The 27,392-nt window shown below is 43.1% G+C and overlaps 1 protein-coding gene across 1 annotated transcript in view; it reads right to left on the reverse strand.

The window, feature by feature from the left end:
• The window catches only part of LOC128697662 (dipeptidase 1), a 62,015-nt gene extending 48,209 nt beyond the window's left edge, over nt 1-13,806 (reverse strand). The window contains exon 1 of the mRNA XM_070099710.1: nt 12,364-13,806. Within this exon, the coding sequence (XP_069955811.1) occupies nt 12,364-12,825 (462 nt within the window). The 5' untranslated portion in view covers nt 12,826-13,806. The remainder of the gene's footprint in view (nt 1-12,363) is intronic.
• Between the last annotated feature and the right edge of the window lie 13,586 nt (nt 13,807-27,392).

The raw sequence follows: 27,392 nt of genomic DNA on the forward strand, positions 1-27,392 counted from the left end.
GCAGTGGGCACCTGTGACGAGCGGGGTCCCACTGGGGTCGGTCCTAGGACCAGTGCTATTTTTGGTATATGTGAACGACATGATGGAAGGGTTAGACTCAGAAGTGTCCCTGTTTGCAGATGATGTGAAGTTAATGAGGAGAATTAAATCTGATGAGGACCAGGCAGGACTTCAAAGAGACCTGGACAGACTGGACACCTGGTCCAGCAAATGGCTTCTCGAACTTAATCCTGCCAAATGCAAAGTCATGAAGATAGGGGAAGGGCAAAGAAGACCACAGACAGCGTATAGGCTAGGTGGCCAAAGACTGCAAACCTCACTCAAGGAGAAAGATCTTGGGGTGAGTATAACACCGAGCATGTCTCCGGAAGCACACATCAATCAGATAACTGCTGCAGCATATGGGTGCCTGGCAAACCTGAGAACAGCATTCCGATACCTTAGTAAGGAATCATTCAAGACACTGTACACCGTGTAGGTCAGGCCCATACTGGAGTATGCAGCACCTGTTTGGAACCCGCACTTGATAAAGCACGTCAAGAAACTAGAGAAAGTACAAAGGTTTGCGACAAGGTTAGTTCCAGAGCTAAGGGGAATGTCCTATGAAGAAAGATTAAGGGAAATTGGCCTGACGACACTGGAGGACAGGAGGGTCAGGGGAGACATGATAACGACATATAAAATACTGCGTGGAATAGACAAGGTGGACAAAGACAGGATGTTCCAGGGAGGGGACACAGAAACAAGAGGCCACAATTGGAAGTTGAAGACACAAATGAGTCAGAGAGATAGTAGGAAGTATTTCTTCAGTCATAGAGTTGTAAGGCAGTGGAATAGCCTAGAAAATGACGTAGTGGAGGCAGGAACCATACACAGATTTAAGACGAGGTTTGATAAAGCTCATGGAGCGGGGAGAGAGAGGGCCTAGTAGCAACCGGTGAAGAGGCGGGGCCAGGAGCTAGGACTCGACCCCTGCAACCACAAATAGGTGAGTACAAATAGGTGAGTGAGTACACACACACACACACACACTCACACACACACACACACACACACACACACACACACACACACACACACACACACACACACACACACACACACACACACACACACACACACACACACACACACACACACACACACACACACACACACACACACACACACACACACACACACACACACACACACACACACACTCAAGGCAACATCTCCCATTTTTTCACACAATTGAGTTCATTCACTGTAAATTCACTTACATTTACAAAATAAAACACCTTATTTTCAATCACACAAACACCTCGGGTGTGTGGCCAACTATTCCAATCATTGCCAGCAAAGCACAGTGCTGTTTTTTCTTAGTATGATACAGAAATTTACAATTTCCAGCAAATGTATCGAACTATTGAAGTCAGTGTTTCTTATATATATATATATATATATATATATATATATATATATATATATATATATATATATATATATATATATATATATATATATATATATATATATATATATATATATATATATAAACTGTACGCAATCACATGTACACACAAACAATACTCCAAACATTCACAAACACACAAACAACACTCCAAACATTCACAAACACACAAACAACACTCCAAACATTCACAAACACACAAACAACACTACAAACATTCACAAACACACAAACAACACTACAAACATTCACAAACACACAAACAACACTCCAAACATTCACAAACACACAAACAACACTCCAAACATTCACAAACACACAAACAACACTCCAAACATTCACAAACACACAAACAACACTCCAAACATTCACAAACACACAAACAACACTCCAAACATTCACAAACACACAAACAACACTCCAAACATTCACAAACCCACAAACAACACTCCAAACATTCACAAACACACAAACAACACTCCAAACATTCACAAACCCACAAACAACACTCCAAACATTCACAAACACACAAACAACACTCCAAACATTCACAAACACACAAACAACACTCCAAACATTCACAAACACACAAACAACACTCCAAACATTCACAAACACACAAACAACACTCCAAACATTCACAAACAACACTCCAAACATTCACAAACACACAAACAACACTCCAAACATTCACAAACACACAAACAACACTCCAAACATTCACAAACACACAAACAACACTCCAAACATTCACAAACACACAAACAACACTACAAACATTCACAAACACACAAACAACACGACAAACATTCACAAACACACAAACAACACTCCAAACATTCACTAACACACAAACAACACTCCAAACATTCACAAACACACAAACAACACGACAAACATTCACAAACACACAAACAACACTCCAAACATTCACAAACACACAAACAACACTCCAAACATTCACAAACACACAAACAACACTACAAACATTCACAAACACACAAACAACACTCCAAACATTCACAAACACACAAACAACACTCCAAACATTCACAAACACACAAACAACACTCCAAACATTCACAAACACACAAACAACACTCCAAACATTCACAAATCCAGCAAAACCTCATTAATTGTCGAACTTTTGATTATATTTTAAAGTAATGTTCTCAAGGTAATTATTGTGGCAGACCTGACCACCTGTAGTGAGGGTTATTACTTTATTACCTTTATACACCCTTCTAGTGAAAGTAATTATTACCTTTATACACCCTTCTAGTGAAAGTAATTATTACCTTTATATACCCTTCTAGTGAAGGTAATTATTACCTTTATATACCCTTCTAGTGAAAGTAATTATTACCTTTATATATCCTTCTAGTGAAAGTAATTATTACCTTTATATACCCTTCTAGTGAAAGTAATTATTACCTTTATATACCCTTCTAGTGAAAGTAATTATTACCTTTATATACCCTTCTAGTGAAAGTAATTATTACCTTTATATACCCTTCTAGTGAAAGTAATTATTACCTTTATATATCCTTCTAGTGAAAGTAATTATTACCTTTATATACCCTTCTAGTGAAGGTAATTATTACCTTTATATACCCTTCTAGTGAAGGTAATTATTACCTTTATATACCCTTCTAGTGAAAGCAATTATTACCTTTATATATCCTTCTAGTGAAAGTAATTATTACCTTTATATACCCTTCTAGTGAAAGTAATTATTACCTTTATATACCCTTCTAGTGAAAGTAATTATTACCTTTATATACCCTTCTAGTGAAAGTAATTATTACCTTTATATACCCTTCTAGTGAAAGTAATTATTACCTTTATATACCCTTCTAGTGAAAGTAATTATTACCTTTATATATCCTTCTAGTGAAAGTAATTATTACCTTTATATACCCTTCTAGTGAAAGTAATTATTACCTTTATATATCCTTCTAGTGAAAGTAATTATTACCTTTATATACCCTTCTAGTGAAAGTAATTATTACCTTTATATACCCTTCTAGTGAAAGTAATTATTACCTTTATATACCCTTCTAGTGAAAGTAATTATTACCTTTATATATCCTTCTAGTGAAAGTAATTATTACCTTTATATACCCTTCTAGTGAAAGTAATTATTACCTTTATATATCCTTCTAGTGAAAGTAATTATTACCTTTATATACCCTTCTAGTGAAAGTAATTATTACCTTTATATACCCTTCTAGTGAAAGTAATTATTACCTTTATATATCCTTCTAGTGAAAGTAATTATTACCTTTATATACCCTTCTAGTGAAAGTAATTATTACCTTTATATACCCTTCTAGTGAAGGTAAGTATTACCTATATACCCTTCTAGTGAAAGTAATTATTACCTTTATATATCCTTCTAGTGAAGGTAATTATTACCTTTATACACCCCTCTAGTGAAGGTAATTATTACCTTTATACACTCCTCTAGTGAAGGTAATTATTACCTTTATACACCCCTCTAGTGAAGGTAATTATTACCTTTATACACCCCTCTAGTAAGGTAATTATTACCTTTACACACCCCTGTAGTGAAGGTAATTATTACCTTCATTGAAGGTAATTACTTGTTCTTTCAGGTCGATTTTGATGGTTCAGTTTACTCTGATGGAGAAAATAATTATAATGATTAATAATGATAATAGTAATAATAATAATGATAATAATAATAACGAAGAATCAGTCGAAGTTGTAATGTCTATGTCTGCGAGGAGTTGGCACTGTCTGTGAGAGACCTGGCACTGTCTGTGAGAGACCTGGCACTGTCTGTGAGAGACCTGGCACTGTCTGTGAGAGACCTGGCACTGTCTGTGAGAGACCTGGCACTGTCTGTGAGAGACCTGGCACTGTCTGTGAGAGACCTGGCACTGTCTGTGAGAGACCTGGCACTGTCTGTGAGAGACCTGGCACTGTCTGTGAGAGACCTGGCACTGTCTGTGAGAGACCTAGCACTGTCTGTGAGAGACCTGGCACTGTCTGTGAGAGACCTGGCACTGTCTGTGAGAGACCTGGCACTGTCTGTGAGAGACCTGGCACTGTCTGTGAGAGACCTGGAACTGTCTGTGAGAGACCTGGCACTGTCTGTGAGAGACCTGGCACTGTCTGTGGGGGACCTAGCACTGTCTGTGAGAGACCTGGCACTGTCTGTGAGAGACCTAGCACTGTCTGTGAGAGACCTGGCACTGTCTGTGAGAGACCTGGCACTGTCTGTGAGAGACCTAGCACTGTCTGTGAGAGACCTGGCACTGTATGTGGGGGACCTAGCACTGTCTGTGAGAGACCTGGCACTGTCTGTGAGAGACCTAGCACTGTCTGTGAGAGACCTGGCACTGTCTGTGAGAGACCTGACGCTGTCTGTGAGAGACCTGGCACTGTCTGTGAGAGACCTGTCTCTGTCTGTGAGAGACATGGCACTGTCTGTGAGAGACCTGGCACTGTCTGTGAGAGACCTGACACTGTTTGTGAGAGACCTGGCACTGTCTGTGAGAGACCTGGCACTGTCTGTGAGAGACCTGACACTGTTTGTGAGAGACCTGGCACTGTCTGTGAGAGACCTGGCACTGTCTGTGAGAGACCTGGCACTGTCTGTGAGAGACCTGACACTGTTTGTGAGAGACCTGGCACTGTCTGTGAGAGACCTGACACTGTTTGGGAGAGGCCTGGCACTGTCTGTGAGAGACCTGGCACTGTTAGTGAGAGACCTGGCACTGTCTGTGAGAGACCTGACACTGTGAGAGACCTGGCACTGTCTGTGAGAGACCTGTCTGTGTCTGTGAGAGACCTGGCACTGCCTGTGAGAGACCTGGCACTGTCTGTGAGAGACCTGGCACTGTCTGTGAGAGACCTGCCACTGTCTGTGAGAGACCTGGCACTGTCTGTGAGAGACCTGGCACTGTCTGTGAGAGACCTGTCTGTGTCTGTGAGAGACCTGGCACTGCCTGTGAGAGACCTGGCACTGTCTGTGAGAGACCTGGCACTGTCTGTGAGAGACCTGGCACTGTCTGTGAGAGACCTGGCACTGTCTGTGAGAGACCTAGCACTGTCTGTGAGAGACCTGGCACTGTCTGTGGGGGACCTAGCACTGTCTGTGAGAGACCTGGCACTGTCTGTGAGAGACCTAGCACTGTCTGTGAGAGACCTGGCACTGTCTGTGAGAGACCTGACGCTGTCTGTGAGAGACCTGGCACTGTCTGTGAGAGACCTGGCACTGTCTGTGAGAGACCTGCCACTGTCTGTGAGAGACCTGGCACTGTCTGTGAGAGACCTGCCACTGTCTGTGAGAGACCTGATACTTTATGGTAGTGGTAAGTGTATGATAGTGGTAAGTGTATGGTAGTGGTAAGTGTATGATAGTGGTAAGTGTATGATAGTGGTAAGTGTATGGTAGTGGTAAGTGTATGGTAGTGGTAAGTGTATGATAGTGGTAAGTGTATGGTAGTGGTAAGTGTATGATAGTGGTAAGTGTATGGTAGTGGTAAGTGTATGGTAGTGGTAAGTGTATGGTAGTGGTAAGTGTATGATAGTGGTAAGTGTATGATAGTGGTAAGTGTATGATAGTGGTAAGTGTATGGTAGTGGTAAGTGTATGATAGTGGTAAGTGTATGATAGTGGTAAGTGTATGATAGTGGTAAGTGTATGATAGTGGTAAGTGTATGGTAGTGGTAAGTGTATGATAGTGGTAAGTGTATGGTAGTGGTAAGTGTATGATAGTGGTAAGTGTATGATAGTGGTAAGTGTATGATAGTGGTAAGTGTATGATAGTGGTAAGTGTATGGTAGCGGTAAGTGTATGGTAGTGGTAAGTGTATGGTAGTGGTAAGTGTATGGTAGCGGTAAGTGTATGGTAGTGGTAAGTGTATGGTAGCGGTAAGTGTATGGTAGTGGTAAGTGTATGGTAGTGGTAAGTGTATGGTAGCGGTAAGTGTATGGTAGTGGTAAGTGTATGGTAGTGGTAAGTGTATGGTAGCGGTAAGTGTATGGTAGTGGTAAGTGTATGGTAGCGGTAAGTGTATGGTAGTGGTAAGTGTATGGTAGTGGTAAGTGTATGGTAGCGGTAAGTGTATGGTAGTGGTAAGTGTATGGTAGTGGTAAGTGTATGATAGTGGTAAGTGTATGATAGTGGTAAGTGTATGGTAGTGGTAAGTGTATGATAGTGGTAAGTGTATGGTAGTGGCAAGTGTATGATAGTGGTAAGTGTATGATAGTGGTAAGTGTATGATAGTGGTAAGTGTATGGTAGTGGTAAGTGTATGGTAGCGGTAAGTGTATGGTAGTGGTAAGTGTATGGTAGTGGTAAGTGTATGGTAGTGGTAAGTGTATGGTAGTGGTAAGTGTATGGTAGTGGTAAGTGTATGGTAGTGGTAAGTGTATGGTAGTGGTAGGTGGGTATGTAAATATTAAGAATGTCGTGTGGTTGAGAATATGTTGGGCGGAGCAGCGTTACGTCCAGACCAGCGTGTAGTGTCAGGGACTGTGTCGTCTGTGCTCTGTGGACAGTGTCAGTCCCTCAGCCTAAATAAAAGGTAATCATTCCCCCAGCCTAGATGAAAGGTAATCAGTCCCTCAGCCTAAATAAAAGGTAATCATTCCCCCAGCCTAGATGAAAGGTAATCAGTCCCTCAGCCTAGATGAAAGGTAATCAGTCCCTCAGCCTAGATGAAAGGTAATCAGTCCCTCAGCCTAGATGAAAGGTAATCAGTCCCTCAGCCTAGATGAAAGGTAATCAGTCCCTCAGCCTAGATGAAAGGTAATCAGTCCCTCAGCCTAGATGAAAGATAATCAGTCCCTCAGCCTAGATGAAAGGTAATCAGTCCCTCTGCCTAGATGAAAGGTAATCAGTCCCTCAGCCTAGATGAAAGGTAATCAGTCCCTCAGCCTAGATGAAAGGTAATCAGTCCCTCAACGTAGATGAAAGGTAATCAGTCCCTCAGCCTAGATGAAAGGTAATCAGTCCCTCAGCCTAGATGAAAGGTAATCAGTCCCTCAGCCTAGATGAAAGGTAATCAGTCCCTCAGCCTAGATGAAAGGTAATCAGTCCCTCAACGTAGATGAAAGGTAATCAGTCCCTCAGCCTAAACGAAAGGTAATCAGTCCCTCAGCCTAGATGAAAGGTAATCAGTCCCTCAGCCTAGATGAAAGGTAATCAGTCCCTCAGCCTAGATGAAAGGTAATCAGTCCCTCAGCCTAGATGAAAGGTAATCAGTTCCTCAGCCTAGATGAAAGGTAATCAGTCCCTCAACGTAGTTGAAAGGTAATCAGTCCCTCAGCCTAGATGAAAGGTAATCAGTCCCTCAGCCTAGATGAAAGGTAGTCAGTAGCTCAGCCTAGATGAAAGGTAACCAGTCCCTCAACGTAGATAAAAGGTAATCAGTCCCTCAACGTAGATGAAAGGTAATCAGTCCCTCAACGTAGATAAAAGGCAATCAGACCCTCAACGTAGATGAAAGGTAATCAGTCCCTCAACGTAGATGAAAGGTAATCAGTCCCTCAACGTAGATGAAAGGTAACCAGTCCCTCAACGTAGATAAAAGGTAATCAGTCCCTCAACGTAGATGAAAGGTAATCAGTCCCTCAACGTAGTTGAAAGGTAATCAGTCCCTCAACGTAGATGAAAGGTAATCAGTCCCTCAACGTAGATGAAAGGTAATCAGTCCCTCAGCCTAGATGAAAGGTAACTAGTCCCTCAACGTAGATAAAAGGTAATCAGTCCCTCAACGTAGATGAAAGGTAATCAGTCCCTCAACGTAGATGAAAGGTAATCAGTCCCTCAACGTAGATGAAAGGTAATCAGTCCCTCAACGTAGATGAAAGGTAATCAGTCCCTCAACGTAGATGAAAGGTAATCAGTCCCTCAACGTAGATGAAAGGTAATCAGTCCCTCAACGTAGATGAAAGGTAATCAGTCCCTCAACGTAGATGAAAGGTAATCAGTCCCTCAATGTAGATGAAAGGTAATCAGTCCCTCAACGTAGATGAAAGGTAATCAGTCCCTCAACGTAGATGAAAGGTAATCAGTCCCTCAACATAGATGAAAGGTAATCAGTCCCTCAACGTAGATAAAAGGTAATCAGTCCCTCAACGTAGATGAAAGGTAATCAGTCCCTCAACGTAGATGAAAGGTAATCAGTCCCTCAACGTAGATGAAAGGTAATCAGTCCCTCAACGTAGATGAAAGGTAATCAGTCCCTCAGCCTAGATGAAAGGTAATCAGTCCCTCAGCCTAGATGAAAGGTAATCAGTCCCTCAGCCTAGATGAAAGATAATCAGTCCCTCAGCCTAGATGAAAGGTAATCAGTCCCTCAGCCTAGATGAAAGGTAATCAGTCCCTCAGCCTAGATGAAAGGTAATCAGTCCCTCAGCCTAGATGAAAGGTAATCAGTCCCTCTGCCTAGATGAAAGGTAATCAGTCCCTCAGCCTAGATGAAAGGTAATCAGTCCCTCAGCCTAGATTAAAGGTAATCAGTCCCTCAACGTAGATGAAAGGTAATCAGTCCCTCAGCCTAGATGAAAGGTAATCAGTCCCTCAGCCTAGATGAAAGGTAATCAGTCCCTCAGCCTAGATGAAAGGTAATCAGTCCCTCAGCCTAGATGAAAGGTAATCAGTCCCTCAGCCTAGATGAAAGGTAATCAGTCCCTCAACGTAGATGAAAGGTAATCAGTCCCTCAACGTAGATGAAAGGTAATCAGTCCCTCAGCCTAGATGAAAGGTAATCAGTCCCTCAGCCTAGATGAAAGGTAATCAGTCCCTCAGCCTAGATGAAAGGTAATCAGTCCCTCAGCCTAGATGAAAGGTAATCAGTTCCTCAGCCTAGATGAAAGGTAATCAGTCCCTCAACGTATTTGAAAGGTAATCAGTCCCTCAGCCTAGATGAAAGGTAATCAGTCCCTCAGCCTAGATGAAAGGTAGTCAGTAGCTCAGCCTAGATGAAAGGTAACCAGTCCCTCAACGTAGATGAAAGGTAACCAGTCCCTCAACGTAGATGAAAGGTAATCAGTCCCTCAACGTAGATGAAAGGTAATCAGTCCCTCAACGTAGATGAAAGGTAACCAGTCCCTCAACGTAGATAAAAGGTAATCAGTCCCTCAACGTAGATGAAAGGTAATCAGTCCCTCAACGTAGTTGAAAGGTAATCAGTCCCTCAACGTAGATGAAAGGTAATCAGTCCCTCAACGTAGATGAAAGGTAATCAGTCCCTCAGCCTAGATGAAAGGTAACTAGTCCCTCAACGTAGATAAAAGGTAATCAGTCCCTCAACGTAGATGAAAGGTAATCAGTCCCTCAACGTAGATGAAAGGTAATCAGTCCCTCAACGTAGATGAAAGGTAATCAGTCCCTCAACGTAGATGAAAGGTAATCAGTCCCTCAACGTAGATGAAAGGTAATCAGTCCCTCAACGTAGATGAAAGGTAATCAGTCCCTCAACGTAGATGAAAGGTAATCAGTCCCTCAACATAGATGAAAGGTAATCAGTCCCTCAACGTAGATAAAAGGTAATCAGTCCCTCAACGTAGATGAAAGGTAATCAGTCCCTCAACGTAGATGAAAGGTAATCAGTCCCTCAACATAGATGAAAGGTAATCAGTCCCTCAACGTAGATAAAAGGTAATCAGTCCCTCAACGTAGATGAAAGGTAATCAGTCCCTCAACGTAGATGAAAGGTAATCAGTCCCTCAACGTAGATGAAAGGTAATCAGTCCCTCAACGTAGATGAAAGGTAATCAGTCCCTCAACGTAGATGAAAGGTAATCAGTCCCTCAACGTAGATGAAAGGTAACCAGTCCCTCAACGTAGATAAAAGGTAATCAGTCCCTCAACGTAGATGAAAGGTAATCAGTCCCTCAACGTAGTTGAAAGGTAATCAGTCCCTCAACGTAGATGAAAGGTAATCAGTCCCTCAACGTAGATGAAAGGTAATCAGTCCCTCAGCCTAGATGAAAGGTAACTAGTCCCTCAACGTAGATAAAAGGTAATCAGTCCCTCAACGTAGATGAAAGGTAATCAGTCCCTCAACGTAGATGAAAGGTAATCAGTCCCTCAACGTAGATGAAAGGTAATCAGTCCCTCAACGTAGATGAAAGGTAATCAGTCCCTCAACGTAGATGAAAGGTAATCAGTCCCTCAACGTAGATGAAAGGTAATCAGTCCCTCAACGTAGATGAAAGGTAATCAGTCCCTCAACATAGATGAAAGGTAATCAGTCCCTCAACGTAGATAAAAGGTAATCAGTCCCTCAACGTAGATGAAAGGTAATCAGTCCCTCAACGTAGATGAAAGGTAATCAGTCCCTCAACATAGATGAAAGGTAATCAGTCCCTCAACGTAGATAAAAGGTAATCAGTCCCTCAACGTAGATGAAAGGTAATCAGTCCCTCAACGTAGATGAAAGGTAATCAGTCCCTCAACGTAGATGAAAGGTAATCAGTCCCTCAACGTAGATGAAAGGTAATCAGTCCCTCAGCCTAGATGAAAGGTAATCAGTCCCTCAGCCTAGATGAAAGGTAATCAGTCCCTCAGCCTAGATGAAAGGTAATCAGTCCCTCAGCCTAGATGAAAGGTAATCAGTCCCTCAGCCTAGATGAAAGGTAATCAGTCCCTCAGCCTAGATGAAAGGTAATCAGTCCCTCAGCCTAGATGAAAGGTAATCAGTCCCTCAGCCTAGATGAAAGGTAATCAGTCTCTCAACGTAGATGAAAGGTAATCAGTCCCTCAACGTAGATGAAAGGTAATCAGTCCCTCAACATAGATGAAAGGTAATCAGTCCCTCAACGTAGATAAAAGGTAATCAGTCCCTCAACGTAGATGAAAGGTAATCAGTCCCTCAACGTAGATGAAAGGTAATCAGTCCCTCAACGTAGATGAAAGGTAATCAGTCCCTCAACGTAGATGAAAGGTAATCAGTCCCTCAGCCTAGATGAAAGGTAATCAGTCCCTCAGCCTAGATGAAAGGTAATCAGTCCCTCAGCCTAGATGAAAGGTAATCAGTCCCTCAGCCTAGATGAAAGGTAATCAGTCCCTCAACGTAGATGAAAGGTAATCAGTCCCTCAACGTAGATGAAAGGTAATCAGTCCCTCAACGTAGATGAAAGGTAATCAGTCCCTCAACGTAGATGAAAGGTAATCAGTCCCTCAACGTAGATGAAGGGTAATCAGTCCCTCAACGTAGATGAAAGGTAATCAGTCCCTCAACGTAGATGAAAGGTAATCAGTCCCTCAACGTAGATGAAAGGTAATCAGTCCCTCAGCCTAGATGAAAGGTAATCAGTCCCTCAGCCTAGATGAAAGGTAATCAGTCCCTCAGCCTAGATGAAAGGTAATCAGTCCCTCAGCCTAGATGAAAGGTAATCAGTCCCTCAGCCTAGATGAAAGGTAATCAGTCCCTCAGCCTAGATGAAAGGTAATCAGTCCCTCAGCCTAGATGAAAGGTAATCAGTCCCTCAGCCTAGATGAAAGGTAATCAGTCCCTCAGCCTAGATGAAAGGTAATAAGTCCCTCAACGTAGATGAAAGGTAATCAGTCCCTCAGCCTAGATGAAAGGTAATCAGTCCCTCAGCCTAGATGAAAGGTAATCAGTCCCTCAGCCTAGATGAAAGGTAATAAGTCCCTCAACGTAGATGAAAGGTAATCAGTCCCTCAACGTAGATGAAAGGTAATCAGTCCCTCAACGTAGATGAAAGGTAATCAGTCCCTCAACGTAGATGAAAGGTAATCAGTCCCTCAACGTAGATGAAAGGTAATCAGTCCCTCAACGTAGATGAAAGGTAATCAGTCCCTCAGTTTAGCTGGAATGTGGTAATAGTTCACTAAATATTTTACAAAGTCTGAAAATACTGTATTAAAGAGAACGTTTCGCCCCCACAAGGGTGAAACACTTACAGAACAGACCGAGGAGGCCCGAGGCAGGTCCAGACCATGGGCGGCGTGGGCGTGGTGATCGACGTGGGCGTCATGCCCTTGGTGCTGGTGATGTAAATAAGTCCAAGAACAGGGCGGGGGCGCCGCCCCCACACACCGTGGATCAGGACAGGCACACGGGGGCGGCGGTATCAGGCTGCAGGTTGTACATTCGCCCACCCCGCCGCCCACACCCCACCCACTAGCCACCACGCTGGGGTACAGGTGGGCGGGGTATGATAGGAAGGGGGAACCAGGGGGCAATATCTGTGACTGGCAGCCCTGGCAGTCACTACAGGAGTCCTCGTGAGTTCTCAAGGAGAGTGGTGGGCTGGGTGGGCAGCACTGGTGGGTTGAGGAGCGAGGGAGGGTGTTGGTGACCACATCGAGACCCACCACGGCTCGCCCACTCCGTAACCCACTACGTCCAGTTACCAGTTCCATCCAGTCAGTCTCGGTGTGGGCTTCAGTGTGCACAGACCGTGGTCTCAGCCCACTCCTGTAGACCCACGGTGTTGTTGTTGGCTTTAGAGTGCACAGATCGTGGTCTCAGTCCACTCCTGCATCAATAACGCATGTTGCACAACGTTGCACAGCGTTGTACACTGTTGCACAACCTTGCACACTGTTGCACAGCCTTCTACACTGTTGCACAGCCTTGTATACTGTTGCACAGCCTTGTATCCTGTTGCACAACCTTGTACACTATTGCTCAACGTTGTACACTGCTGCACAGACTTGTATACTGTTGCACAGCGTTTTACACAGTTGTACAGCCTTGTACACTGTTGTACAGCCTTGTTTACTGTTGCACAAACTTGTACACTGTTGCAGAGCTTTGTACACTGTTGCACAACCTTGTACACTGTTGCACAACCTTGTACACTGTTGCACAACCTTGTACACTGTTGCACAACCTTCTACACTGTTGCAGAGCTTTGTACACTGTTGCACAACCTTGTACACTGTTGCACAACCTTGTACACTGTTGCACAACCTTGTACACTATTGCACAGCGATGTACGCTGTTGCACAGCGTTGCACACAAACAGCACAGAGAGTCTGGCCTAGAGCCGACAAACACAGTCACACTTGTACCAGTCACGTGAACCACCGACAAACAGTCACACTTGTTACAGTCAGTCACGTGAACCACCGACAAACAGTCACACTAGTTACAGTCAGTCACTTGAACCACCGACAAACAGTCACACTAGTTACAGTCAGTCACTTGAACCACCGACAAACAGTCACACTAGTTACAGTCAGTCACTTGAACCACCGACAAACAGTCACACTAGTTACAGTCAGTCACTTGAACCACCGACAAACAGTCACACTTGTTACAGTCAGTCACGTGAACCACCGACAAACAGTCACACTTGTTACAGTCAGTCACGTGAACCACCGACAAACAGTCACACTTGTTACAGTCAGTCACGTGAACCACCGACAAACAGTCACACTTGTTACAGTCAGTCACGTGAACCACCGACAAACAGTCACACTAGTTACAGTCAGTCACGTGAACCACCGACAAACAGTCACACTAGTTACAGTCAGTCACGTGAACCACCGACAAACAGTCACACTAGTTACAGTCAGTCACGTGAACCACCGACAAACAGTCACACTAGTTACAGTCAGTCACGTGAACCACCGACAAACAGTCACACTAGTTACAGTCAGTCACTTGAACCACCGACAAACAGTCACACTTGTTACAGTCAGTCACGTGAACCACCGACAAACAGTCACACTAGTTACAGTCAGTCACGTGAACCACCGACAAACAGTCACACTAGTTACAGTCAGTCACGTGAACCACCGACAAACAGTCACACTTGTTACAGTCAGTCACGTGAACCACCGACAAACAGTCACACTAGTTACAGTCAGTCACGTGAACCACCGACAAACAGTCACACTAGTTACAGTCAGTCACGTGAACCACCGACAGTCACACTAGTTACAGTCAGTCACTTGAACCACCGACAAACAGTCACACTTGTTACAGTCAGTCACGTGAACCACCGACAAACAGTCACACTAGTTACAGTCAGTCACGTGAACCACCGACAAACAGTCACACTAGTTACAGTCAGTCACGTGAACCACCGACAAACAGTCACACTAGTTACAGTCAGTCACGTGAACCACTCAAATACCTACACACGTTCACCAAACCTTCACATTAACTTCTGAAGTCCTTCTCTCGCAACGTTCTCTACGTTCTACCCAGTCGCTCGCACGATCGTAAACTGCAGCAACGTCACTCATTCTTACGAACGTTCTTCGTAAGAGGAACAGAGGGGGCGTGCCCCCCACTTCCTGGTCGACCGTGTGTGTGGGGGGGTCTTTTCTCTCTCTTTCTGTCTCTCCTTCTCTCTTTTTCTCCCTTTCCTTGTACCTTTTGTATGAGTTTCTGTAAATTCTGTTCACTGACGGAGGGTCGAGCCTGCACTCACTCTCTTTAAGTTCCCACAAGTATTTTCCAAGTTAAGATAACACCATCATTTTTTTTTTAATTTTGAGTAGAGGTGAAGTCTGAAAAAGACAGAAAAAAGATTTATTGCGTCAGTTGTCATATAAACTGTTTAGTGAACACTCCAATAGACATACAAATTATCTATCGACACTGAGTCATTTACCAATTACTTACGATTCTCTCAGCTCAAAATACAAACTAATTTATTCAGTCTTGTATTTTTTTTCAGAAAATTAGAAGAATTTATTCTCATAATATCTTTTTTCCCGTCTTACGAAGTACACTAGTTTTTGTCTCACACTAGTATACTGGTTATACCAGGCAGGGACGTCAGCCTGGTATATCACGTTTCCCTGCAAATATGCTCGCGGTCTGGTTGTTCCCGTTGGAATTGACTCTGTCTACGTCTTCAATGGCTTAGCAAACTCTGTTAGCCAGACAACACCCAGGAGGATGACTACCAATTATGTCCAGGCAATTAGGTCCTGACTAATGGGTTTAACAGGTCTACAGTGTCACCTTAACAAAGTAACAGTGTCACCTTACCACAGTAACAGTGTCATCTTAATACAGTAACAGTGTCACCTTAACAAAGTAACAGTGTCACCTTAACACAGTAACAGTGTCATCTTAATACAGTAACAGTGTCACCTTAACAAAGTAACAGTGTCACCTTAACACAGTAACAGTGTCATCTTAACACAGTAACAGTGTCATCTTAACACAGTAACAGTGTCATCTTAACAAAGTAACAGTGTCATCTTAACAAAGTAACAGTGTCATCTTAATACAGTAACAGTGTCATCTTAACACAGTAACAGTGTCATCTTAACACAGTAACAGTGTCATCTTAACACAGTAACAGTGTCATCTTAATACAGTAACAGTGTCATCTTAACACAGTAACAGTGTCATCTTAACACAGTAACAGTGTCATCTTAACACAGTAGCAGTGTCATCTTAACACAGTAACAGTGTCATCTTAACACAGTAACAGTGTCATCTTAACACAGTAACAGTGTCATCTTAACAAAGTAACAGTGTCATCTTAACACAGTAACAGTGTCATCTTAACACAGTAACAGTCTCATCTTAACACAGTAACAGTGTCATCTTAACACAGTAACAGTGTCATCTTAACACAGTAACAGTGTCATCTTAACACAGTAACAGTGTCATCTTAACAAAGTAACAGTGTCATCTTAACACAGTAACAGTGTCATCTTAACAAAGTAACAGTGTCATCTTAACACAGTAACAGTGTCATCTTAACAAAGTAACAGTGTCATCTTAACACAGTAACAGTGTCATCTTAACACAGTAACAGTGTCATCTTAACAAAGTAACAGTGTCATCTTAACACAGTAACAGTGTCATCTTAACAAAGTAACAGTGTCATCTTAACACAGTAACAGTGTCATATTAACACAGTAACAGTGTCATCTTAACAAAGTAACAGTGTCATCTTAACAAAGTAACAGTGCCATCTTAACACAGTAACAGTGTCATCTTAACACAGTAACAGTGTCATCTTAACACAGTAACAGTGTCATCTTAACAAAGTAACAGTGTCATCTTAAAAAAGTAACAGTGTCATCTTAACAAAGTAACAGTGTCATCTTAACACAGTAACAGTGTCATCTTAACAAAGTAACAGTGTCACCTTAACACAGTAACAGTGTCATCTTAACACAGTAACAGTGTCACCTTAACACAGTAACAGTGTCATCTTAACACAGTAACAGTGTCATCTTAACACAGTAACAGTGTCATCTTAACAAAGTAACAGTGTCATCTTAACAAAGTAACAGTGTCATCTTAACACAGTAACAGTGTCATCTTAACACAGTAACAGTGTCATCTTAACACAGTAACAGTGCCATCTTAACACAGTAACAGTGTCATCTTAACACAGTAACAGTGTCATCTTAACACAGTAACAGTGTCATCTTAACACAGTAACAGTGTCATCTTAACACAGTAACAGTCTCATCTTAACACAGTAACAGTGTCATCTTAACACAGTAACAGTGTCATCTTAACACAGTAACAGTGTCATCTTAACACAGTAACAGTGTCATCTTAACACAGTAACAGTGTCATCTTAACACAGTAACAGTGTCATCTTAACACAGTAACAGTGTCATCTTAACACAGTAACAATGTCACCTTAACACAGTAACAGTGTCACCTTAACACAGTAACAGTGTCATCTTAACACAGTAACAGTGTCATCTTAACACAGTAACAGTGTCACCTTAACACAGTAACAGTGTCATCTTAACACAGTAACAGTGTCATCTTAACACAGTAACAGTGTCACCTTAACACAGTAACAGTGTCATCTTAACACAGTAACAGTGTCATCTTAACACAGTAACAGTGTCATCTTAACACAGTAACAGTGTCATCTTAACACAGTAACAGTGTCATCTTAACACAGTAACAGTGTCATCTTAACACAGTAACAGTGTCATCTTAACACAGTAACAGTGTCATCTTAACACAGTAACAGTCTCATCTTAACACAGTAACAGTGTCATCTTAACACAGTAACAGTGTCATCTTAACACAGTAACAGTGTCATCTTAACACAGTAACAGTGTCATCTTAACACAGTAACAGTGTCATCTTAACACAGTAACAGTGTCATCTTAACACAGTAACAGTGTCATCTTAACACAGTAACAGTGTCACCTTAACACAGTAACAGTGTCATCTTAACACAGTAACAGTGTCATCTTAACACAGTAACAGTGTCACCTTAACACAGTAACAGTGTCATCTTAACACAGTAACAGTGTCATCTTAACACAGTAACAGTGTCATCTTAACACAGTAACAGTGTCATCTTAACACAGTAACAGTGTCATCTTAACACAGTAACAGTGTCATCTTAACACAGTAACAGTGTCATCTTAACACAGTAACAGTGTCATCTTAACACAGTAACAGTCTCATCTTAACACAGTAACAGTGTCATCTTAACACAGTAACAGTGTCATCTTAACACAGTAACAGTGTCATCTTAACACAGTAACAGTGTCATCTTAACAATCATTGTGGACATATAAATACCTACATGATTGATGGTGTCTAATGATGCATAACTCGATACTTTACTGACGATGTTTCGCCCCAAACAGTGTACATTATCTAGTCACAAATAAGAGCATCACACTACTTTTATAGCCAGTGTTGCTAAGTGAACAACCGACCGGTCAGAACTTCAACTCGTTGCTTGAAGAAATTCCCAGATACCAGCAGCTCGCGGCTCTCTTCTGCTCTCAAGTCTCTCTCAAGTCTCTTTCAAGTCTCTCTCAAGACTCTCAAGACTCTCTCAAGTCTCTCTCAAGTCTCTTTCAAGTCTCTCTCAAGTCTCTCTCAAGTCTCTCTCAAGTCTCTCTCAAGTCTCTCTCAAGTCTCTCTCAAGTCTCTCTCAAGTCTCTCTCAAGTCTCTCTCAAGTCTCTTTCAAGTCTCTCTCAAGACTCTCAAGACTCTCTCAAGTCTCTCTCAAGTCTCTCTCAAGTCTCTCTCAAGTCTCTCTCAAGTCTCTCTCAAGTCTCTCTCAAGTCTCTCAAGTCTCTCTCAAGTCTCTCTCAAGTCTCTCAAGTCTCTCTCAAGTCTCTCTCAAGTCTCTCTCAAGTCTCTCTCAAGTCTCTCTCAAGTCTCTCAAGTCTCTCTCAAGTCTCTCTCAAGTCTCTCTCAAGTCTCTCTCAAGTCTCTCTCAAGTCTCTCTCAAGTCTCTCTCAAGTCTCTCTCAAGTCTCTCTCAAGTCTCTCTCAAGTCTCTCAAGTCTCTCTCAAGTCTCTCTCAAGTCTCTCTCAAGTCTCTCTCAAGTCTCTCTCAAGTCTCTCTCAAGTCTCTCTCAAGTCTCTCTCAAGTCTCTCTCAAGTCTCTCTCAAGTCTCTCAAGTCTCTCTCAAGTCTCTCTCAAGTCTCTCTCAAGTCTCTCTCAAGTCTCTCTCAAGTCTCTCTCAAGTCTCTCTCAAGTCTCTCTCAAGTCTCTCTCAAGTCTCTCTCAAGTCTCTCTCAAGTCTCTCTCAAGTCTCTCTCAAGTCTCTCTCAAGTCTCTCTCAAGTCTCTCTCAAGTCTCTCAAGTCTCTCTCAAGTCTCTCTCAAGTCTCTCTCAAGTCTCTCTCAAGTCTCTCTCAAGTCTCTCTCAAGTCTCTCAAGTCTCTCTCAAGTCTCTCTCAAGTCTCTCTCAAGTCTCTCTCAAGTCTCTCTCAAGTCTCTCTCAAGTCTCTCTCAAGTCTCTCTCAAGTCTCTCTCAAGTCTCTCTCAAATGTTCCTTAATATTGGAAGGTTTCACTGTGCGTGAGTCTGGTCTCATGGCTCTGGCTCAGGGTAAGGGACTGATCACTTTCTATCAAGACTGAGGGACTGATCACCTCAAAAATTTCCTCTCCGCTTCAATATCCACAGCTTCAGTCGCCTGTATTCGACTAGAGGAGCCTGTTGTGCAGGCGAAAAGTTTCGAAAATAAATATTAAGAGCTGTACCCGGACATACGTGATAAATTATTATTCTCTCTCTTCTAATTTTGTCTTTATCAGTTGGTTTCTGTGATCTCCATGAGATCCGCCATATCTGATACTGCTCTTCCCTTAACTTCACTCACATTTTTTTGTCATTCCATCAAGTTTTTGTAATACATTACTTTAATACGCTGTGACAGTAATGCATTTTCTGAAGTTTGTGTCATCTTGAAAGGTAATTGTACTTGCTAAGTGGTGAACGTCAGGACCTTTGTTAAGTGGTGAACGTCAGGACCTTAGTTAAGTGGTGAAAGTCAGGACCTTAGTTAAGTGGTGAAAGTCAGGACCTTTGTTAAGTGGTGAACGTCAGGACCTTAGTTAAGTGGTGAAAGTCAGGACCTTTGTTAAGTGGTGAAAGTCAGGACCTTTGTTAAGTGGTGAAAGTCAAGACCTTTGTTAAGTGGTGAACGTCAGGACCTTAGTTAAGTGGTGAAAGTCAGGACCTTTGTTAAGTGGTGAAAGTCAGGACCTTTGTTAAGTGGTCAACGTCACGACCTTAGTTAAGTGGTGAAAGTCAGGACCTTTGTTAAGTGGTGAAAGTCAGGACCTTTGTTAAGTGGTGAACGTCAGGACCTTAGTTAAGTGGTGAACGTCAGGACCTTAGTTAAGTGGTAAACGTCAGGACCTTAGTTAAGTGGTGAAAGTCAGGACCTTTGTTAAGTGGTGAAAGTCAGGACCTTTGTTAAGTGGTGAACGTCACGACCTTAGTTAAGTGGTGAAAGTCAGGACCTTTGTTAAGTGGTGAACGTCAGGACCTTTGTTAAGTAGTGAACGTCAGGACCTTAGTTAAGTGGTGAACGTCAGGACCTTAGTTAAGTGGTGAAAGTCAGGACCTTTGTTAAGTGGTAAACGTCAGGACCTTTGTTAAGTGGTGAACGTCAGGACCTTTGTTAAGTGGTGAACGTCAGGAACTTTGTTAAGTGGTGAACGTCAGGACCTTTGTTAAGTGGTGAACGTCAGGGCCTTTGTTAAGTGGTGAACGTCACGACCTTTGTTAAGTGGTGAACGTCAGGACCTTAGTTAAGTGGTGAAAGTCAGGACCTTTGTTAAGTGGTGAACGTCAAGACCTTTGTTAAGTGGTGAACGTCAGGACCTTTGTTAAGTGGTGAACGTCAGGACCTTTGTAAAGTGGTGTACGTCAGGACCTTTGTTAAGTGGTGAACGTCAGGACCTTTGTTAAGTGGTGAACGTCACGACCTTTGTTAAGTGGTGAACTTCACGACCTTTGTTAAGTGGTGAACGTCAGGACCTTAGTTAAGTGGCGAACGTCAGGACCTTTGCTAAGTGGTGAACGTCACGACCTTTGTTAAGTGGTGAACGTCGGGACCTTTGTTAAGTGGCGAACGTCAGGACCTTTGTTAAGTGGTGAAAGTCAGGACCTTTGTTAAGTGGTGAACGTCAGGACCTTTGTTAAGTGGTGAACGTCAGGACCTTTGTTAAGTGGTGAACGTCAGGACCTTTGTAAAGTGGTGTACGTCACGACCTTTGTTAAGTGGTGAACGTCAGGACCTTTGTTAAGTGGTGAACGTCACGACCTTTGTTAAGTGGTGAACGTCAGGACCTTTGTTAATTGGTGAACGTCAGGACCTTTGTTAAGTGGTGAACGTCAGGACCTTTGTTAAGTGGTGAACGTCAGGACCTTTGTTAAGTGGTGAACGTCAGGACCTTTGTTAAGTGGTGAACGTCAGGACCTTTGTTAAGTGGTGAACGTCAGGACCTTTGTTAAGTGGTGAACGTCAGGACCTTCGTTAAGTGGTGAACGTCACGACCTTTAAGTGGTGAACATCACGACCTTTCTTAAGTGGTGAACGTCAGAACCTTTGTTAAGTGGTGAACGTCAGGGACTTTATTAAGTGGTGAACGTCACGACCTTTGTTAAGTGGTGAACGTCACGACCTTTGTTAAGTGGTGAACGTCAAGACTTTTGTTAATTGGTGAACGTCAGGACCTTTGTTAAGTGGTGAACGTCACGACCTTTGTTAAGTGGTGAACTTCAGGACCTTTGTAAAGTAGTGTACGTCACGACCTTTGTTAAGTGGTGTACGTCACGACCTTTATTAAGTGTAGAACGTCACGACCTCTGTTAAGTGGTGAACGTCAGGACCTTTGTTAAGTGGTGTACGTCACGACCTTTGTTAAGTGGTGAACGTCACGACCTTTGTTAAGTGGTGAACGTCACGACCTTTGCGAAGTGGTGTACGTCACGACCTTTGTTAAGTGGTGAACGTCACGACCTTTGTTAAGTGGTGAACGTCACGACCTTTCTTAAGTGGTGAACGTCAGTACCTTTGTTAAATGGTGAACGTCAGGACCTTTGTTAAGTGGTGAACATCACGACCTTTGTTAAGTGGTGAACGTCAGGACCTTTGTTAAGTGGTGAACGTCAGGACCTTTGTTAAGTGGTGAGCGTCAGGACCTTTGTTAAGTGGTGAGCGTCAGGACCTTTGTTAAGTGATGAACGTCAGGACCTTTGTTAAGTTGTGAACGTCAGGACCTTTGTTAAGTGGTGAACGTCAGGACCTTTGTTAAGTGGTGAACGTCAGGACCTTTGTTAAGTGGTGAACGTCAGGACCTTTGTTAAGTGGTGTACGTCAGGGCCTTTGTAAAGTGGTGAATGTCACGAACTTTGTTAAGTGGTGAATATCAGAACCTTTGTTAAGTGGTGAACGTCAGAACCTTTGTTAAGTGGTGAACGTCAGGGACTTTGTTAAGTGGTGAACGTCACGACCTTTGTTAAGTGGTGAAAGAAACGACCTTTGTTAAGTGGTGAACGTCACGACCTTTGTTAAGTGGTGAACGTCACGACATTTGTTAAGTGGCGTGCGTCACGACCTTAGTTAAGTGGTGAACGTCAGGACCTTTGTTAAGTGGTGAACGTCAGGACCTTTGTTTAGTGGTGAACGTCAGGACCTTTGTTAAGTGGTGAACATCATGACCTTTGTTAAGTGGTGAACGTCAGGACCTTTGTTAAGTGGTGAACGTCAGGACCTTTGTTAAGTAGTGTACGTCACGACCTTTGTTAAGTGGTGAACGTAAGGACCTTTGTTAAGTGGTGAACGTCAGGACCTTTGTTAAGTGGTGAACGTCAGGACCTTTGTTAAGTGGTGAACGTCACGACCTTTGTTAAGTGGTGAACGTCAGAACCTTTGTTAAGTGGTGAACGTCACGACCTTTGTTAAGTGGTGAACGTCAGGACCTTTGTTAAGTGTTGAACATCAGGACCTTTGTTAAGTGGTGAACGTCAGGACCTTTGTTAAGTGGTGAACGTCAGGACCTTTGTTAAGTGGTGAACATCATGACCTTTGTTAAGTGGTGAACGTCAGGACCTTTGTTAAGTGGTGAACGTCAGGACCTTTGTTAAGTAGTGTACGTCACGACCTTTATTAAGTGGTGAACGTAAGGACCTTTGTTAAGTGGTGAACGTCAGGATCTTTGTTAAGTGATGAACGTCAGGACCTTTGTTAAGTGGTGAACGTCAGGACCTTTGTTAAGTGGTGAACGTCACGGCCTTTGTTAAGTGGTGAACGCCACGACCTTTGTTAAGTGGTGAACGTCACGACCTTTGTTAAGTGGTGAACGTCAGAACCTTTGTTAAGTGGTGAACGTCAGGGACTTTGTTGAGTGGTGAACGTCACGACCTTTGTTAAGTGGTGAACGTCACGACCTTTGTTAAGTGGTGAACGTCACGACCTTTGTTAAGTGGTGAACGTCACGACCTTTGTTAAGTGGTGAACGTCACGACCTTTGTTAAGTGGTGTGCGTCACGACCTTTGTTAAGTGGTGAACGTCAGGACCTTTGTTAAGTGGTGAACATCATGACCTTTGTTAAGTGGTGAACGTCAGGACCTTTGTTAAGTGGTGAACGTAAGGACCTTTGTTAAGTGGTGAACGTCAGGACCTTTGTTAAGTGGTGAACGTCAGGACCTTTGTTAAGTGGTGAACGTCACGACCTTTGTTAAGTGGAGAACGTCACGACCTTTGTTAAGTGGTGAACGACACGACCTTTGTTAAGTGGTGAACGTCAGGACCTTTGATAAGTGGTGAACGTCAGAACCTTTGTTAAGTGGTGAACGTCAGAACCTTTGTTAAGTGGTGAACGTCAGGACCTTTGTTATGTGGTGAACATCATGATCTTTGTTAAGTGGTGAACGTCAGGACCTTTGTTAAGTGGTGAACGTCAGGACCTTTGTTAAGTAGTGTAAGTGACGACCTTTGTTAAGTGGTGAACGTCACGACCTTTGTTAAGTGGTGAACGTCAGGACCTTTGTTGAGTGGTGAACGTCAGGATCTTTGCTAAGTGGTGAGCGTCAGGACCTTTGTTAAGTGGTGACCGTCACGGCCTTTGTTAAGTGGTGTGCGTCACGACATTTGTTAAGTGGTGAACGTCACGACCTTTGTTAAGTGGTGAACGTCACGACCTTTGTTAAGTGGTGAACGCCACGACCTTTGTTAAGTGGTGAACGTCACGACCTTTGTTAAGTTGTGTACGTCAGGAGCTTTGTTAAGGGGTGAACGTCACGACCTTTGTTAAGTGGTGAACGTCACGACCTTTGTTAAGTGGTGAACGTCAGGAGCATTGATAAGTGGTGAACGTCAGGACCTTTGTTAAGTGGTGAACGTCAGGACCTCTGTTAAGTGGTGAACGTCAATACCTTTGTTAAGTGGTGAACGTCAGGACCTTTGTTAGGTGGTGAACGTCACGACCTTTGCTAAGTGCTGAACGTCAGGACCTTTGTTAAGTGGTGACGTCAGGACCTTTGTTAAGTGGTGAACGTCAATACCTTTGTTAAGTGGTGAACGTCAGGACCTTTGTTAGGTGGTGAACGTCACGACCTTTGCTAAGTGCTGAACGTCAGGACCTTTGTTAAGTGGTGACGTCAGGACCTTTGTTAAGTGGTGAACGTCAATACCTTTGTTAAGTGGTGAACGTCAGGACCTTTGTTAGGTGGTGAACGTCACGACCTTTGCTAAGTGCTGAACGTCAGGACCTTTGTTAAGTGGTGACGTCAGGACCTTTGTTAAGTGGTGAACGTCAGGACCTTTGTTAAGTGGTGAACGTCAGGACCTTTGTTAAGTGGTGAACGTCAGGACCTTTGCTAAGTGGTGAACGTCAGGACCTTTGTTAAGTGGTGAACCTCAGGACCTTTGTTAAGTGGTGAACGTCAGGACCTTTGTTAAGTGGTGAACGTCACGACCTTTGTTAAGTGGTGAACGTCACGACCTTTGTTAAGTGGTGAACGTCACGACCTTTGTTAAGTGGTTAACGTCAGGACCTTTGTTAAGTAGTGAACGTCAGGACATTTGTTAAGTGGTGAACGTCACGACCTTTGTTAAGTGGTGAACGTCACGACCTTTGTTAAGGGGTGAATGTCACGACCTTTGTGAAGTGGTGAAAGTCTGGACCTTTGTTAAGTGGTGAACGTCAGGACCTTTGTTAAGTGGTGAACGTCAGGACCTTTGTTAAGTGGTGAACGTCACGACCTTTGTTAAGTGGTGAACGTCACGACCTTTGTTAAGGGGTGAACGTCACGACCTTTGTTAAGTGGTGAACGTCACGACCTTTGTTAAGTGGTGAAAGTCTGGACCTTTGTTAAGTGGTGAACGTCAGGACCTTTGTTAAGTGGTGAACGTCACGACCTTTGTTAAGTGGTGAACGTCAGGACCTTTGTTAAGTGGTGAACGTCAGGACCTTTGTTAAGTGGTGAACGTCACGACCTTTGTTAAGTGGTGAACGTCAGGACCTTTGTTAAGTGGTGAACGTCACGACCTTTATTAAGTGGTGAACGTCACGACCTTTGTTAAGTGGTGAAAGTCTGGACCTTTGTTAAGTGGTGAACGTCAGGACCTTTGTTAAGTGGTGCACGTCAGGACCTTTGTTAAGTGGTGAACGTCACGACCTTTGTTAAGTGGTGAACGTCAGGACCTTTGTTAAGTGGTGAACGTCAGGACCTTTGTTAAGTGGTGAACGTCAGGACCTTTGCTAAGTGGTGAACGTCAGGACCTTTGTTAAGTGGTGAACCTCAGGACCTTTGTTAAGTGGTGAACGTCAGGACCTTTGTTAAGTGGTGAACGTCACGACCTTTGTTAAGTGGTGAACGTCACGACCTTTGTTAAGTGGTGAACGTCACGACCTTTGTTAAGTGGTGAACGTCAGGACCTTTGTTAAGTAGTGAACGTCAGGACATTTGTTAAGTGGTGAACGTCACGACCTTTGTTAAGTGGTGAACGTCACGACCTTTGTTAAGTGGTGAACGTCACGACCTTTGTTAAGTGGTGAAAGTCTGGACCTTTGTTAAGTGGTGAACGTCAGGACCTTTGTTAAGTGGTGAACGTCAGGACCTTTGTTAAGTGGTGAACGTCACGACCTTTGTTAAGTGGTGAACGTCACGACCTTTGTTAAGGGGTGAACGTCACGACCTTTGTTAAGTGGTGAACGTCACGACCTTTGTTAAGTGGTGAAAGTCTGGACCTTTGTTAAGTGGTGAACGTCAGGACCTTTGTTAAGTGGTGAACGTCAGGACCTTTGTTAAGTGGTGAACGTCACGACCTTTGTTAAGTGGTGAACGTCAGGACCTTTGTTAAGTGGTGAACGTCAGGACCTTTGTTAAGTGGTGAACGTCACGACCTTTGTTAAGTGGTGAACGTCAGGACCTTTGTTAAGTGGTGAACGTCACGACCTTTGTTAAGTGGTGAACGTCACGACCTTTGTTAAGTGGTGAAAGTCTGGACCTTTGTTAAGTGGTGAACGTCAGGACCTTTGTTAAGTGGTGAACGTCAGGACCTTTGTTAAGTGGTGAACGTCACGACCTTTGTTAAGTGGTGAACGTCAGGACCTTTGTTAAGTGGTGAACGTCAGGACCTTTGTTAAGTGGTGAACGTCACGACCTTTGTTAAGTGGTGAACGTCAGGACCTTTGTTAAGTGGTGAACGTCAGGACCTTTGTTAAGTGGTGAACGTAATAAACCAGCTCTGACATTACCGTGGTAATAAACCAGTTCTGACATTACCGTGGTAATAAACCAGTTCTGACATTACCGTGGTAATAAACCAGTTCTGACATTACCGTGGTAATAAACGAGTTCTGACATTACCGTGGTAATAAACCAGTTCTGACATTACCGCGGTAATAAACCAGTTCTGACATTACCCTGGTAATAAACCAGCTCTGACATTACCGTGGTAATAAACCAGTTCTGACATTACCGTGGTAATAAACCAGCTCTGACATTACCGTGGTAATAAACCAGTTCTGACATTACCGTGGTAATAAACCAGCTCTGACATTACCGTGGTAATAAACCAGTTCTGACATTACCGTGGTAATAAACCAGCTCTGACATTACCGTGGTAATAAACCAGCTCTGACATTACCGTGGTAATAAACCAGTTCTGACATTACCGTGGTAATAAACCAGCTCTGACATTACCGTTGTAATAAACCAGTTCTGACATTACCGTGGTAATAAACCAGTTCTGACATTAACGTGGTAATAAACCAGTTCTGACATTACCGGTGTAATAAACCAGTTCTGACATTACCGTGGTAATAAACCAGTTCTGACATTACCGTGGTAATAAACCAGTTCTGACATTACCGTGGTAATAAACCAGTTCTGACATTACCGTGGTAATAAACCAGTTCTGACATTACCGTGGTAATAAACCAGTTCTGACATTACCGTGGTAATAAACCAGTTCTGACATTACCGTGGTAATAAACCAGTTCTGACATTACCGTGGTAATAAACCAGTTCTGACATTACCGTGGTAATAAACCAGTTCTGACATTACCGTGGTAATAAACCATTTCTGACATTACCGTGGTAATAAACCAGCTCTGACATTACCGTGGTAATAAACCAGCTCTGACAGTACCGTGGTAATAAACCAGATCTGACATTACCGTGGTAATAAACCAGCTCTGACATTACCGTGGTAATAAACCAGCTCTGACATTACCGTGGTAATAAACCTGCTCTGACATT

Source organism: Cherax quadricarinatus, chromosome 68 (assembly GCF_038502225.1).
Source record: "Cherax quadricarinatus isolate ZL_2023a chromosome 68, ASM3850222v1, whole genome shotgun sequence".
Taxonomy (NCBI): domain Eukaryota; kingdom Metazoa; phylum Arthropoda; class Malacostraca; order Decapoda; family Parastacidae; genus Cherax; species Cherax quadricarinatus.